This window comes from Chelonoidis abingdonii, chromosome 6 (assembly GCF_003597395.2).
Source record: "Chelonoidis abingdonii isolate Lonesome George chromosome 6, CheloAbing_2.0, whole genome shotgun sequence".
Lineage (NCBI taxonomy): Eukaryota > Metazoa > Chordata > Testudines > Testudinidae > Chelonoidis > Chelonoidis abingdonii.
In genome coordinates this window covers 26,441,419-26,452,654 of record NC_133774.1, presented here as the reverse complement: position 1 = coordinate 26,452,654, position 11,236 = coordinate 26,441,419, and the positions used below count along the sequence as shown (strand labels likewise).

Here is an 11,236-nt window from a genome sequence, read left to right as displayed (position 1 = left end):
GATTTGTAGTTCAGCGGCGCCGAAGTCGGCCTACCCAGCAGCCCGTGCGGCCCGGCTGGGCGTCGGTCGATGACGCTATAGGACGGCGAGGGATTGGCCAAAGGGAAATGTCAGCAGCTGGGGAACCGGCTGCCCTAGTCGCGGTGACACGGAGAGAGCCGGGCCCCAGGAGAACTGTCGGCGGTTGTTGTGGCGCAGTTTGAAACCCCGCTTCGGACCTGGGCCGTCGGTCGCTGAGCCAGGCGCCCGGGGCAGCAGCCGCAGCCGGGGGAGGATGGAGACAGACAGAATCTGGCCGTGGCTCCGGTGCTGAGACAGTGGCTAAGCCCCAGGTGAGTCCGCGGGGTGGCTTGGCCTGAGGGCTCGCCCCAGACACCGCCCCCCGCAGCTGCCCCCTTTCCCCCGCTGTGGCCAGAGAGTAGCGATTGGCGGGGGTCCGGGGCGGCCTTGAGAGAGAGGGGCCGGTTTTGTGTCGCCAGGGCGCAGGGAAGCATGATAGTGGGGGAAAAAAAAAAAAAAGCCCAGGGGTGGGGGAAAGGGCGGGGGGTAAAAGGGGGGGGGGGGCCAAAAAAGGGCCAGGGCGGTAGGGAGGGGCCTGGGGGATACACGGGGGCGGTGAGGGGGTGTATGGGGGCTGCTGGGAAACGGCGATATCTTGCCCACCTCCCTTCCCCCCCCCGCCCGCCGCGGTGATTTGTAGGCTCAGACGACAGGCCCGTTTTCCATGTCAGGCCCCACAAACAAAGTGGATTCAGAAAGGAAGACACACCTATAAAGTTCAGAATGTCTGGCATCCTGAATAATAATACCTTTCAGATGGGGCCTTAAAAGCTGAGCTGTGCCTGCTCTCAGAATAGGTTTGGAGAGTTTTGGGGAGGTAAGAAATAAGAGTGTTTATGCTGCTGTCCTTGACCAGTTTTCCCTATCTTTCCAAGACCCACAACTGCTGAATAACATATTTATTATTTTTGTACCCTGAAGTGTGTTAGATGCTTAAAGACAAATAGATCCCTGCCCCAAGGAGCTTACAGTCAGATTCTTTTCTGCTTTACTGTCAACTTCTCGGTTCCGAAGAGAGAGAGTTATTGTGCTAGTCATATTACAAATTACTAGGTTACTTCTCCAAGCTACTTGACTAGTCAAGTTTAGTATATTTTATATAGCTAATTATTTATAAAATCTTCAGAATTCTGCTTTACCAATATTTCTGTGGGGAAACACAGGCAAGTAAGTGAGGGTTTGTGGTTCAGGAAGTCTGGCACCATGTTGACAAAAGGATTTGTCCTGTTTCCCTTTGAAAGTCTCTTCTGCTTTTTCAGAAGCAGTTCTAAAGCACCTTTGTAGAGCTCAGCTACTCCACCTGAGTGTTTTAATTGGATCGGTAATAGCATCCATTCAGACTTTGTGCAAAGTTCTTACTAAAACCTTCATAATAAAATCTTTTGTGGAGTTTCATATGATATTTTCATTTTAGTAATGCAATTTTTCATCATGTTTGACCTAACACTATGTTTTAATATTGGTGGTGAAAGGGGACATGACTGCGATTTGAATGTTTTTTGGCAATTTCTCTCCCAGACATCAAATTGTATCCAGCCAGATCAGTTCATCCTGGATTTATTTTATAATGGCTGATTTGATTTATGTAGAAAAATTAAATAAGCTTATAAAATAACAGAACTCTGTGGAACTGTTGGCTCTGTCCAGTTCATGTTAAATCTCATTGCACAATAAGATAACAGCTGTAATCTTGTGCAAGTCATTACCAACTTATCCCTCCAAACCATTAATTTTATGTGGAAGGGTAAAGGAGCTCTTCCTATTTCCCATCTGTCTGATTCCCACTTATAAAGATTTACTATTTGTTTGCCTTTGTGGAAATAAAGCAGTATGCAATAAGGAAATAGATTGTGGTTTTTTATTTACTTTTTAACTTGAGTCAGACTTTAAGATTTGAACTCTTTGAGGATTTAAAAAAAGAAGTTTCTCAGACTAATGTGCAATTATTCTTTCCTATAGTTTATATTTAATTGGTAGATCCTGTGACACTGACAATATCCTGTAATTCCCCAACAAACCTTGTGGACTTAAGTTAAACTTTATTGAATTTAGTTAAATCTTATTGAATTAGGGTTAATACATTTGATGTACATTCAGTGATGAGTTCCCAAAATCCTAAGAACCTGTTCCCTACTGGTCCGTGGTGGCACTGGGGGTGGGAGGGGTTGTTTTCACTCGCTCCAGGTTTTCGGCTACATTTTGGCGGCAGTTCCTTCACCTGGAGCGAGTGAAGACCCCCACGGCTGAAGTGCTGCCGAAGAGCTGGTAGGGAACTGCATGGTGAGTACAGTACAAGTTCCACATGCCTGTATCTTGCCCCCCACCCATCTGACCCCAACCCATGTCCTGTCTCTCACTGCCCCCCTCAGAACTCAGAAGTTTCTTCTCCCGCATCCCCCACCGGGGTAGCAGCAGCAGCTCCCCTGCTTCTACCACCCTGGCCCTTTAAATAGCTGTCAAAGCCCTGGGGAAGCAGCGAGGGACTGGCAGCTATTTAAAGGACCAGGGTGGCAGAGAGAGCTGGTGCCCCGGCCCTCTAAATAGTCCCTGGAGCCCCCGCTACCCCTGGGCTCTGGGGGCTATTTAAAGGGCCTGTGGCTCCCCTGCTTCTACCACCACAATAGTAGTGGGGCTCTGGAGGCTATTTAAAGGTCTGGGGCAGTAGAAGCAGTGGGAGCCTGTCATAAGTAGATAGGTAAGGTAAGGGTTAAGTTTCTTTTACCTGGAAAGGGTAACCAGACACCTGACCAGAAGACCAATCAGAGAACTGGATTGTTTAAAGTCAGGGGCGGGAATTTGTATACTCGGAGTCTTTGTTGTTTCCTCGGCTGTGAGTAAACAAGTTTCCTCCTAACTCCCTCTTATCTCAAATATTCTACCAAAAGTCTGTGAGTACAAAGGGAAACAAAGTAATTCGGCTATGAGGAGCTTTGTGTTGTATTTACAGATGTGGATTGCTGGGTCTTTGTTGCTTCCTCGGCTGTGAGGGACAAGCTATCTTGCTAATTCCAATCTTCTTCTCATTCTACTAAAAGGCAGTGAGTACAAAACGGAAACAAAGTAAAATCGGCTATGATATGCTTTGCTTTGTACTTACTGTGTGTGATTGCTGGTCTGTTTAAATTGGCTATTTTTTAAATCAGACTGGGTTGTTCATATTTTCTTAAGTAGGAGCCTGTATTAATTTTTATGCAAGTTATTATTCTGTATTTTCTCTTTTTCTATATAAAGCTTTCTTTTTCAAAACTTGTGGAAGTTCTTTTTCTAGTAAGGCAGAGAAATTGAAACCTCTGTATCAGGTATCTGTCTCCCTCACGGGAAGGCAGGAACGGGGAAAGGCAAAGCCAAGCTGTTGGTATTTTGCATCTCAATTGTCCTGAGGGAAAAGAACGCTTATCTCTTGGGAAGAAAAGAAACAGGTTATCTGGAGGTCCCCCCAGGGGAGGGTTGGGGACACCAGAGAGAGGAAAGGGGCGTCAGGCCCTATCAATTCCTGACCTGGTGGCAGCCTATCAGATCTAAGCTGGAGAGTAAGCTTAGAGGACTTCATGCTAGTACCTTATGTTTGAACTCTAAGGTTCAAATCGAGGAAGAATACTATGACATGGTGTGCAGCGGATTGGGAAGTATTAATCCATAAGCCATAGCTACAGTAATTTTTTTCTTTTTCCCTGCTAGGGATTAGCAGTGAGTAAGGCATTGGTTTTAAAGTGCAGAGAGAGAAATTTTTTTTCTTTTTCCTGTCTGTTTTGGCAGTTCGCATTTTTAGGTGGGTCATTAACAGCCATTAAGGGTCGTTGGGTAAACAATAGCATTCCCCTTGAGAGTGCTTGCTAGCAATCACACACAGTACAATACACTGGGCTATCACACAGAGCCAGAGGTAGCAAAACAGGAGCTACTAAGCAGCTCTCCAGAGACAGAAAGTCGGCAATTCAAGCAACAACCACCAGAGGGCACTCCAACACAATAAAACATAAACCATGAACAAAAAACTTAAGGATCTCGAAATTAAACAAAAGCAGCTGCAACTAAAGCTACAAGAGGAACCACTCAAAGAGGCAGCACACAAAAGAAAACAAGAAGAAGAAGAGGCAGCACACAAAAGAGAACAAGAAGCCAAAAACGCAGCTCACAAAAGAAAACTTCTGGAACTAGAGCTGGCCTACCATAGAAAACAACAAGAAGAAGAGACAGCCAACCCTTACCTTACCTATCTACTTATGACAGAGCCCTGGTGGCAATTTAAAGGGCCTGGGGCTCCAGCCCCTGCTGGGAGCCCCAGGCCCTTTAAATTGCACCCTGGGAGAAGCCAGGCCACTCCTTTAGCAACCGGTTCTACACCAGCTTCTCAATTTAACAACCGGTCCTTGCGAACCGGTTCCAGCTCACCACTGTGTAGATTGTGGTGTTGTAGCTTTATATGTATGTTCTCTAGCAGGAAAGGGATGCTAATGGGCTGGAGAGGCACGCATATAGTAGTTATAATATATGGCAATATACCTATCTCATAGAACTGGAAGGGACCCTGAAAGGTCATTGAGTCCAGCCCCCTGCCTTCACTAGCAGGACCAACAGACAAAGAAAGGATTTTTGGATAAATAGCCTTGTTTAAACTGACTCAGGGCCGCCTTCTTGATTCAGCAAATGGACAGGACTCTGATGATCATGGAGGACCCTAATTCTTAGGGTATGTCTACAATGCGAAGTTGTTGACAAAACTTTTGTCTTTCACGGATACTTAAACTACACACACATACATATCCCGCACACAAAAGACAAGACAAAAGTTTTGCCGACGCAAGTGGCAGTGTGAACGCAGTTTTATTGGCAGGAGTGCTTTCCTGCTAACAAAACTAACGCTGCTTATCGGGCTGGAAGTACTGACAAAGAGCGTTTACACACGCTGACTTTTAGTGACAAGGCTGTTGACACAGTCTTGTCGCTAAAAGATGTGTGGTGTAGACAAGCCCTTAAAGTAGGATTGGAAGAACTTGGTCTACTGAGGCCCCATAAAATGGCATGCTTGTGATGAGCCGAAACTGTGATGAATTTGTGACCATAAAGTAAACCCCTTGGGTGAGGAGTTGAGATTAAGGTGGAAATCCAATGCCACCTCTGGTAGGAATCGTAGATTAGTCTCTATCACCACCTTACCCTTGTAAAACTTAGAATAAGATGAAAGTCACTAAGACCTGAAAGCTCATTTAATCTGCAAATTAAAGTTACTGCCACCAGGAAAATTACTTTACATATCAGAAAGTTAAAGTCAGCTGAAATGACTGGTTCAAAAGAAGTCTCCCTCCATCAGGAATACATTAATGCCTCATGACAAAGAGGGCTTTCAAAAGTACCAGACCTGTACCAACCTGACAACCTGAGGAAGAGCTTTGTGTAAGCTCGAAAACTTCTCTCTCATCAACAAAAGTTGGTCCAATAAAAGATATTACCTCACCCACCTTGTCTCTCTAGTAAATAACTAAATATGCAATCAAGGTATATATCATTAATTAAATAAAATTCTCAATATCTTGCTGAAAGGTCTATAATATATAACTAAACTATTCTTGTATGTAAAGTAAATAAGGTTTTTAAAATGTTTAAGAAGCTTCATTTAAGATTAAATGCTGAAAATTAAATTGGTATATTTGCAAATATTTATTTCTTTGTTCAAGCTGTCTAGTTTCTTATGGTAGAAATAAATAATGGTAAAATAGTATGTTTTACTGTTAGAAATAAGAGAAGAACTTTGTATTGGATTGTTACTGCTGTTGATGGTATTGAAAAGTTAGGGCTATATGTTCATCCAGTGAACAGGAGGTTGTCACTCATGCTATCTGATATCAAGTACATGAGACCATGAAGGTAGATGAGGGGGGAGCCTTATAAATATATTACAGAATGTGACAAAGGACTGTGAGCCAGGGGGATCTTAGTGTCCGATATCAATTGTGCCATTGACTCACCATGTAATTTTTTGGACAGGTGACTTGGTCACCTGCCTTAGTAAAACTATATGGAAAATTAGGTGAAAAACAGGACCATTCTGAATGTCAGGTGATTCATCTGGGGGGAGGGAAAGCTCAGTGGTTTGAGCATTGGCCTGCTAAACCTAGGGTTGTGAGTTTAATCCTTGAGGGGGTCATTTAGGGAACTGGGGTTAAAATCTGTCTGAGGTTGGGTCCTGCTTTGAGTAGGGGGTTGGACTAGATGAACTCCTGAGGTCCCTTCCAACCCTGATATTCTATGTTAGCTGTTCATATGTAAACTTAAAAGTGTGTATCAGTAAGCTTCCACAGAAACACATTTTGAGCATTCAGTGCTCATTTATTTCATACGTATCTTTCAGAGGTTTTAATGCAGTGGCCCCCAGACTTTTCAGGGTTGCATCCTCTCTTACCATTGTCCCCACTTCCCCTCCTCCCTGGAGCCAGGAGCAGGGCCACAGCTTGGGGCAGGGGCACGGCGCAAGATAGGTTAAAGGGGCCAGGAATGGAGCCAGGGCCCAGGCTGAGGGCAGGGCGGAAGCAGAGCTGGGAGTGGAGTGGGGCTAGGTGGTGCTACTTCCCTCCCCCTGTGGGGGCTGGCTGGCCCCTCCACTATCCCCTAGGGCGGCATGCCCAACAGTTTGAGGACCTCTATTTTAATGTAATGAAATGTGTTTTTTGTCTTACAGTTATGATCCAAGTGAGCTGCATTGGCTGGTTAGAGTGAATATATAATAATGAGTGGAGCAGCTTTGGGTATCGAGATAATATTTGTCTTTTTTCTGGCTTTATTCATACTTCATCGGTATGGAGACTTCAAGAAACAACATAGACTTGTGATCATAGCAACACTGCTGGCTTGGTATCTCTGCTTTCTTATAGTATTTATATTGCCTCTGGATGTTAGTACGGTAAGATTTTCCATTTTTGTAAAGCTTAGTACGTTATTGCTCTATACAAATAAATCACAAAATACACTACACGCTAAGAATACAGTTGTGTAAATTGGTAGAAAATATCTCTAAGACAAAATTTTGACTTTAAAAGGGATCTTTTAAAAATTGTAAAATTGAATAAAATGTGCTGTTAGCTCTGTCAAGTTAAAAATCATATTTAAAAATAAGTGAATTTTAAAATCTGCTATTTATGCTGTTACTTTTAGTATTTCTCTCAGCTTGAACTATGAACTAATTTATTTCACTCTGTTTTTTCTAGTCAGTTTTTCTTCAGTTTCAGTCTCATTTTTTTATGCACTAGTTAAGTGCTGGGATGCAAATACCGTAGAGATTTTTTTTAAAAACCTGCCTTAATAGAATTAAAGGTGAAAAGCCATGGAAACATTAGCATTGAACTTTGGTGCCAAATTTGATTTGTATCCCTATTCTTGTTTTTCTTCACTAACTATTTCACCTTGTTCTAATAGTTGTTTACATGATGATTTCATTGTCTTCTAGACTATATACAATCGATGCAAACTTGCTGTTAACTCCAGCCCGCCAGAAAGCAGCAGTAACATCATCATCATCAATGGATCTTACCCTAGTTCTGCTCCAAGGTACTAAGAACAATATTATTTTTCTGCATCAAAATATTAAAAGCATTAGCATACTTTTTAAGTAAGCAGAAATGTGCAAATAAAGAACTGGTACCTGTGCTGGCGAGAGTGCACTCTAAATTGAACATGACATGGTGATTGAAAGCTGTTAGGCAAGGAAGGACAAATAAGATCTTGTGATTAAGGTATCTGCAGATCTCAGTGCTTCTATTTTTGTTTATTTTTAATTGTTTTAAATTTTGTTATCTTTCTTCCTCTACTTTGTCATAGGCAAGACAAGAGAACTGAGGTTTTTAGAAGGAATTTGAATATGCCAAGAGAGGCGCTTTTGTGAATTTCTTCCTTTATTCCACAGACCTAATGTTTATTACGGTTTTTGACCATGAGAGTATGCTTCAGAGACACAGTCTTTCCTTTGTATATGTGTTAGTTATCTCCAAGACTGTAAAACTCTGTAAATGTCAAACTCAAAAGTTATGACAGGTGCTCTATATCTGTCTGCTGGCAGAGAAGAAATCACGCTCACATGGCTGAGTTGTAGTGTGATGATTTGAGCACTGAAATCATAAAATCTAGATCTTTCTGGCTTTTCCCCGTTTGACCATAAACAAATTTCTTAACCTTTGTGTGTTTTATCCATGTTTGAAAAAATAATGTAATACTCTTACTTGTCTCAGAGACCTGAGGCTTAGTTAATTGTCAGTAAGCTGTTCTGAGATTCTGGGATACAAATTGATGTGTATGTGCAAAATTTTTATTATTTCATCACCCCAAAGTGGAGAATATTAAGGTTGTTTAACACCAAAAAGTCAGGAAATACCAGCATTAAGGTGGCATGCACAACTCTTTTTCCCCTTGATGGGTATGCATTGCTCAACAGTCTTAAAATTTAAGACTTTCTATTTCTCAGATAATGCATTATCCTACAATCTCTTCTACAACTTTAAATAAACCACTATTACATCTTTTTACTGTAGTACACCGTACATAAGAACGGCTGTACTAGGTCAGACCAATGGTCCATATAGTCCAGTATCCTGTGTTCTGACAGTGGCCAATGGCAGGTGCTTCAGATGGAATGAACAGGACAAATAATCATCAAATGATCCATCCCCTGTCATCCATTCCCAGCTTCTGGCAAACAGAGACTAGGGACACTTTAGAGAAGGGGTTGGCAACCTTTCAGAAGTGATGTGTCGTGTCTTCATTTAATCACTCTAATTTAGGTTTCACGTGCCAGTAATACATTTGAACATTTTAGAAGGTCTCTTTCTATAAGTCTGTAATATATAACTAAACTATTCTTTTATGTAAAGTAAATAAGGTTTTTAAAATGTTTAAGAAGCTTCATTTAAGATTAAATTAAAATGCAGAGCCCCCTGGACTGGTGTCCAGGACCCGGGCAGTGTGAGTGGCGCTGAAAATCAGCTTGCGTGCCACAGGTTGCCTACCCCTGCTTTACAGCATGGTTTTGCATCCCTGCCCATCCTGGCTAAAAGCCCTTGATGGATCTAACCTCCATGAACTTTATCTAGTTCTTTTTTGAGCCCTGTTATAGTCTTTGCTTTCACAACATCTTCTGGCAAAGAGTTCCACAGGTTGACTGTGCATTGTGTGGAGAAATACTTCTGTTTGTTTGTTTGTTTAAGCCTGCTGCTTCCTATTAATTTCATTTGGTGACCTCTGGTTCTTGTGTTATGAGGAGGCGTAAATAACACTTCCTTATTTCTCCACACTAGTCATGATTTTATAGACCTCAATCATATCCTGCCCCGTTAGTTGTCTCTTTTCCAATCTGAAAAGTCCAAGTCTTATTAAATTCTCCTCATATGGAAGCTGTTCCCTACCCCTGATCATTTTTGTTGCCCTTTTCTGTATCTTTTCCAATTCCAATATAGCTTTTTTGAGATGAGGCGACTATATCTGCAAGCAGTATTCCAGATGTGGGCATACTATGGTTTTATATAGAGGCAATATGATAATTTCTGTTGTCTTCTCTCTCGCTTTCCTAATGATTCCCAACATTCTGTTAACATTTTTGACTGCCCCTGCACATTGAGTGGATGTCAATGACTCCAAGATCTCTTTCGTGAGTGGTAACAGCTAATTTAGTCTCCATAATTTTATATGTATATTTGGGATTGTTTTCCAGTGTGCATTACTTTGCATTTATCAACACTGAATTTCATCTGCCATTTTGTTGCCCAGTCGCCTAGTTTTGTGAGATCCCTTTGGAACTGTTTTCAGTCAGCGTTGGACTTAACTATCTTGAGGTAGTTTGATATTGTCTGCAAATTTTGGCCACCTACTGTTTGCCCCTTTTTCCAGATAATTTCTGAATATATTGAATAGTACTGGTCCCAGTATAGTCCCCTGGGCGATACCACTATTTACCTCTCTTTATTCTGAAAACGGGCCATTTTTTCCTACTCTTTGTTTACTATCTTTTAACCAGTTACCAATCCATGAGAGGACCTTCCGTCTTATCCCATGACATCTTACTTTGCATGAGAGCCTTTGGTAGGGATTTTGTCAAAGGCTTTCTGAAAATCTAAGCATACTATATCCACGGGATCACCCATCTCCACATGCTGGTTGACTCCCTCAAGAAATTCTAGTAGGTTGGTGAGGCATAATTTCCCTTTACAGAAAACATGTTGTCTCTTCCCCAACAAATCATGTTCATCTAGGTGTCTGATAATTCTGTTCTTTACTATAGTTTCAACCAATTTGTCTGGTACTGAAGTTAAGCCTACTGGCCTGTAATTGCCAGGATCACCTATGGAACCTTTTTTAAAAATTGGCGTCACATTAACTACCCTCGAGTCATCTGGTACAGAAGCTGATTTAAATGATAAGTTACATACTGTGGTTAGTAGCTGCAATTTCACATTTGAGTTCCTTCAGAACTCTTGGGTGAATACCATCTGGTCTTGGTGACGTATTACTGTTTAATTTATCAATTTGTTACAAAAGCTCCACTAATGATACCTCAATCTGGGATAGCTCCTCAGATTTGTCACCTGAAAAGAATGGCTTGGATTTGGGAATCTCCCTCTTATTCTCAGCCATGAAGATCAATGCGAAGAACTCATTTGGTTTCTCCTCAATGGCCTTATCTTCATTTAGTGTTCCTTTAGCATCTCAATTGTCCAGTGGCCACACTGGTTGTTTGGTAGGCTTCCTGCTTCTGATATACTTTGCTTTTACTTTTTGAGTCTTTGGTTAGCTTTCCTTCAAATTCTTCTTGCACAAAACACAGACATTAACTAAATATAACTTTTTTTTTTTTTTTTTTTAGTCTGCAGTCGTGTTAGTCATGCAGCCTTCCTTAGTTTGAGACATTGGCAGATGATTAAAATCTCTGATTAAACTACTCTACATGTGCAAATTGCTCATAACTGGCAAATCAAAACCAACTTTTCACTGAAACACTCCAAAACACTTCTCAAGAACTGTAAAAGCAGCAAAGAATCCTGTGGCACCTTATAGACTAGCAGACGTTTTGGAGCATGAGCTTTCGTGGGTGAATACCCACTTCGTCAGATGCATGTAGTGGAAATTTCCAAGGGCAGGTCTATATATGCAAGCAAGCTAGAGATAATGAGGTTAGTTCAATCAGGGAGAATGAGGT

The 11,236-nt window shown here is 41.8% G+C and overlaps 2 protein-coding genes across 3 annotated transcripts in view; one reads left to right on the top strand and one right to left on the bottom strand.

Annotated features, from left to right (window-relative positions):
• Positions 1 to 11,236, bottom strand: part of IL7R (interleukin 7 receptor) — a 216,852-nt gene that overhangs the window by 73,613 nt on the left and 132,003 nt on the right. The gene's annotated exons all lie outside the window — the stretch shown is intronic.
• Positions 54 to 11,236, top strand: part of LMBRD2 (LMBR1 domain containing 2) — a 50,076-nt gene continuing 38,893 nt past the window's right edge. The window contains exons 1-3 of one of the 2 annotated variants that reach the window (XM_032779930.2): positions 54 to 332; positions 6,737 to 6,958; positions 7,502 to 7,602. In XM_032779930.2, the coding sequence (XP_032635821.1) occupies positions 6,785 to 6,958; positions 7,502 to 7,602 (275 nt within the window). In that variant the 5' untranslated portion in view covers positions 54 to 332; positions 6,737 to 6,784. Of the gene's footprint in view, positions 333 to 807; positions 878 to 6,736; positions 6,959 to 7,501; positions 7,603 to 11,236 lie in introns of those variants that run through there. The other variant, XM_032779931.2, reaches the window with a different exon arrangement.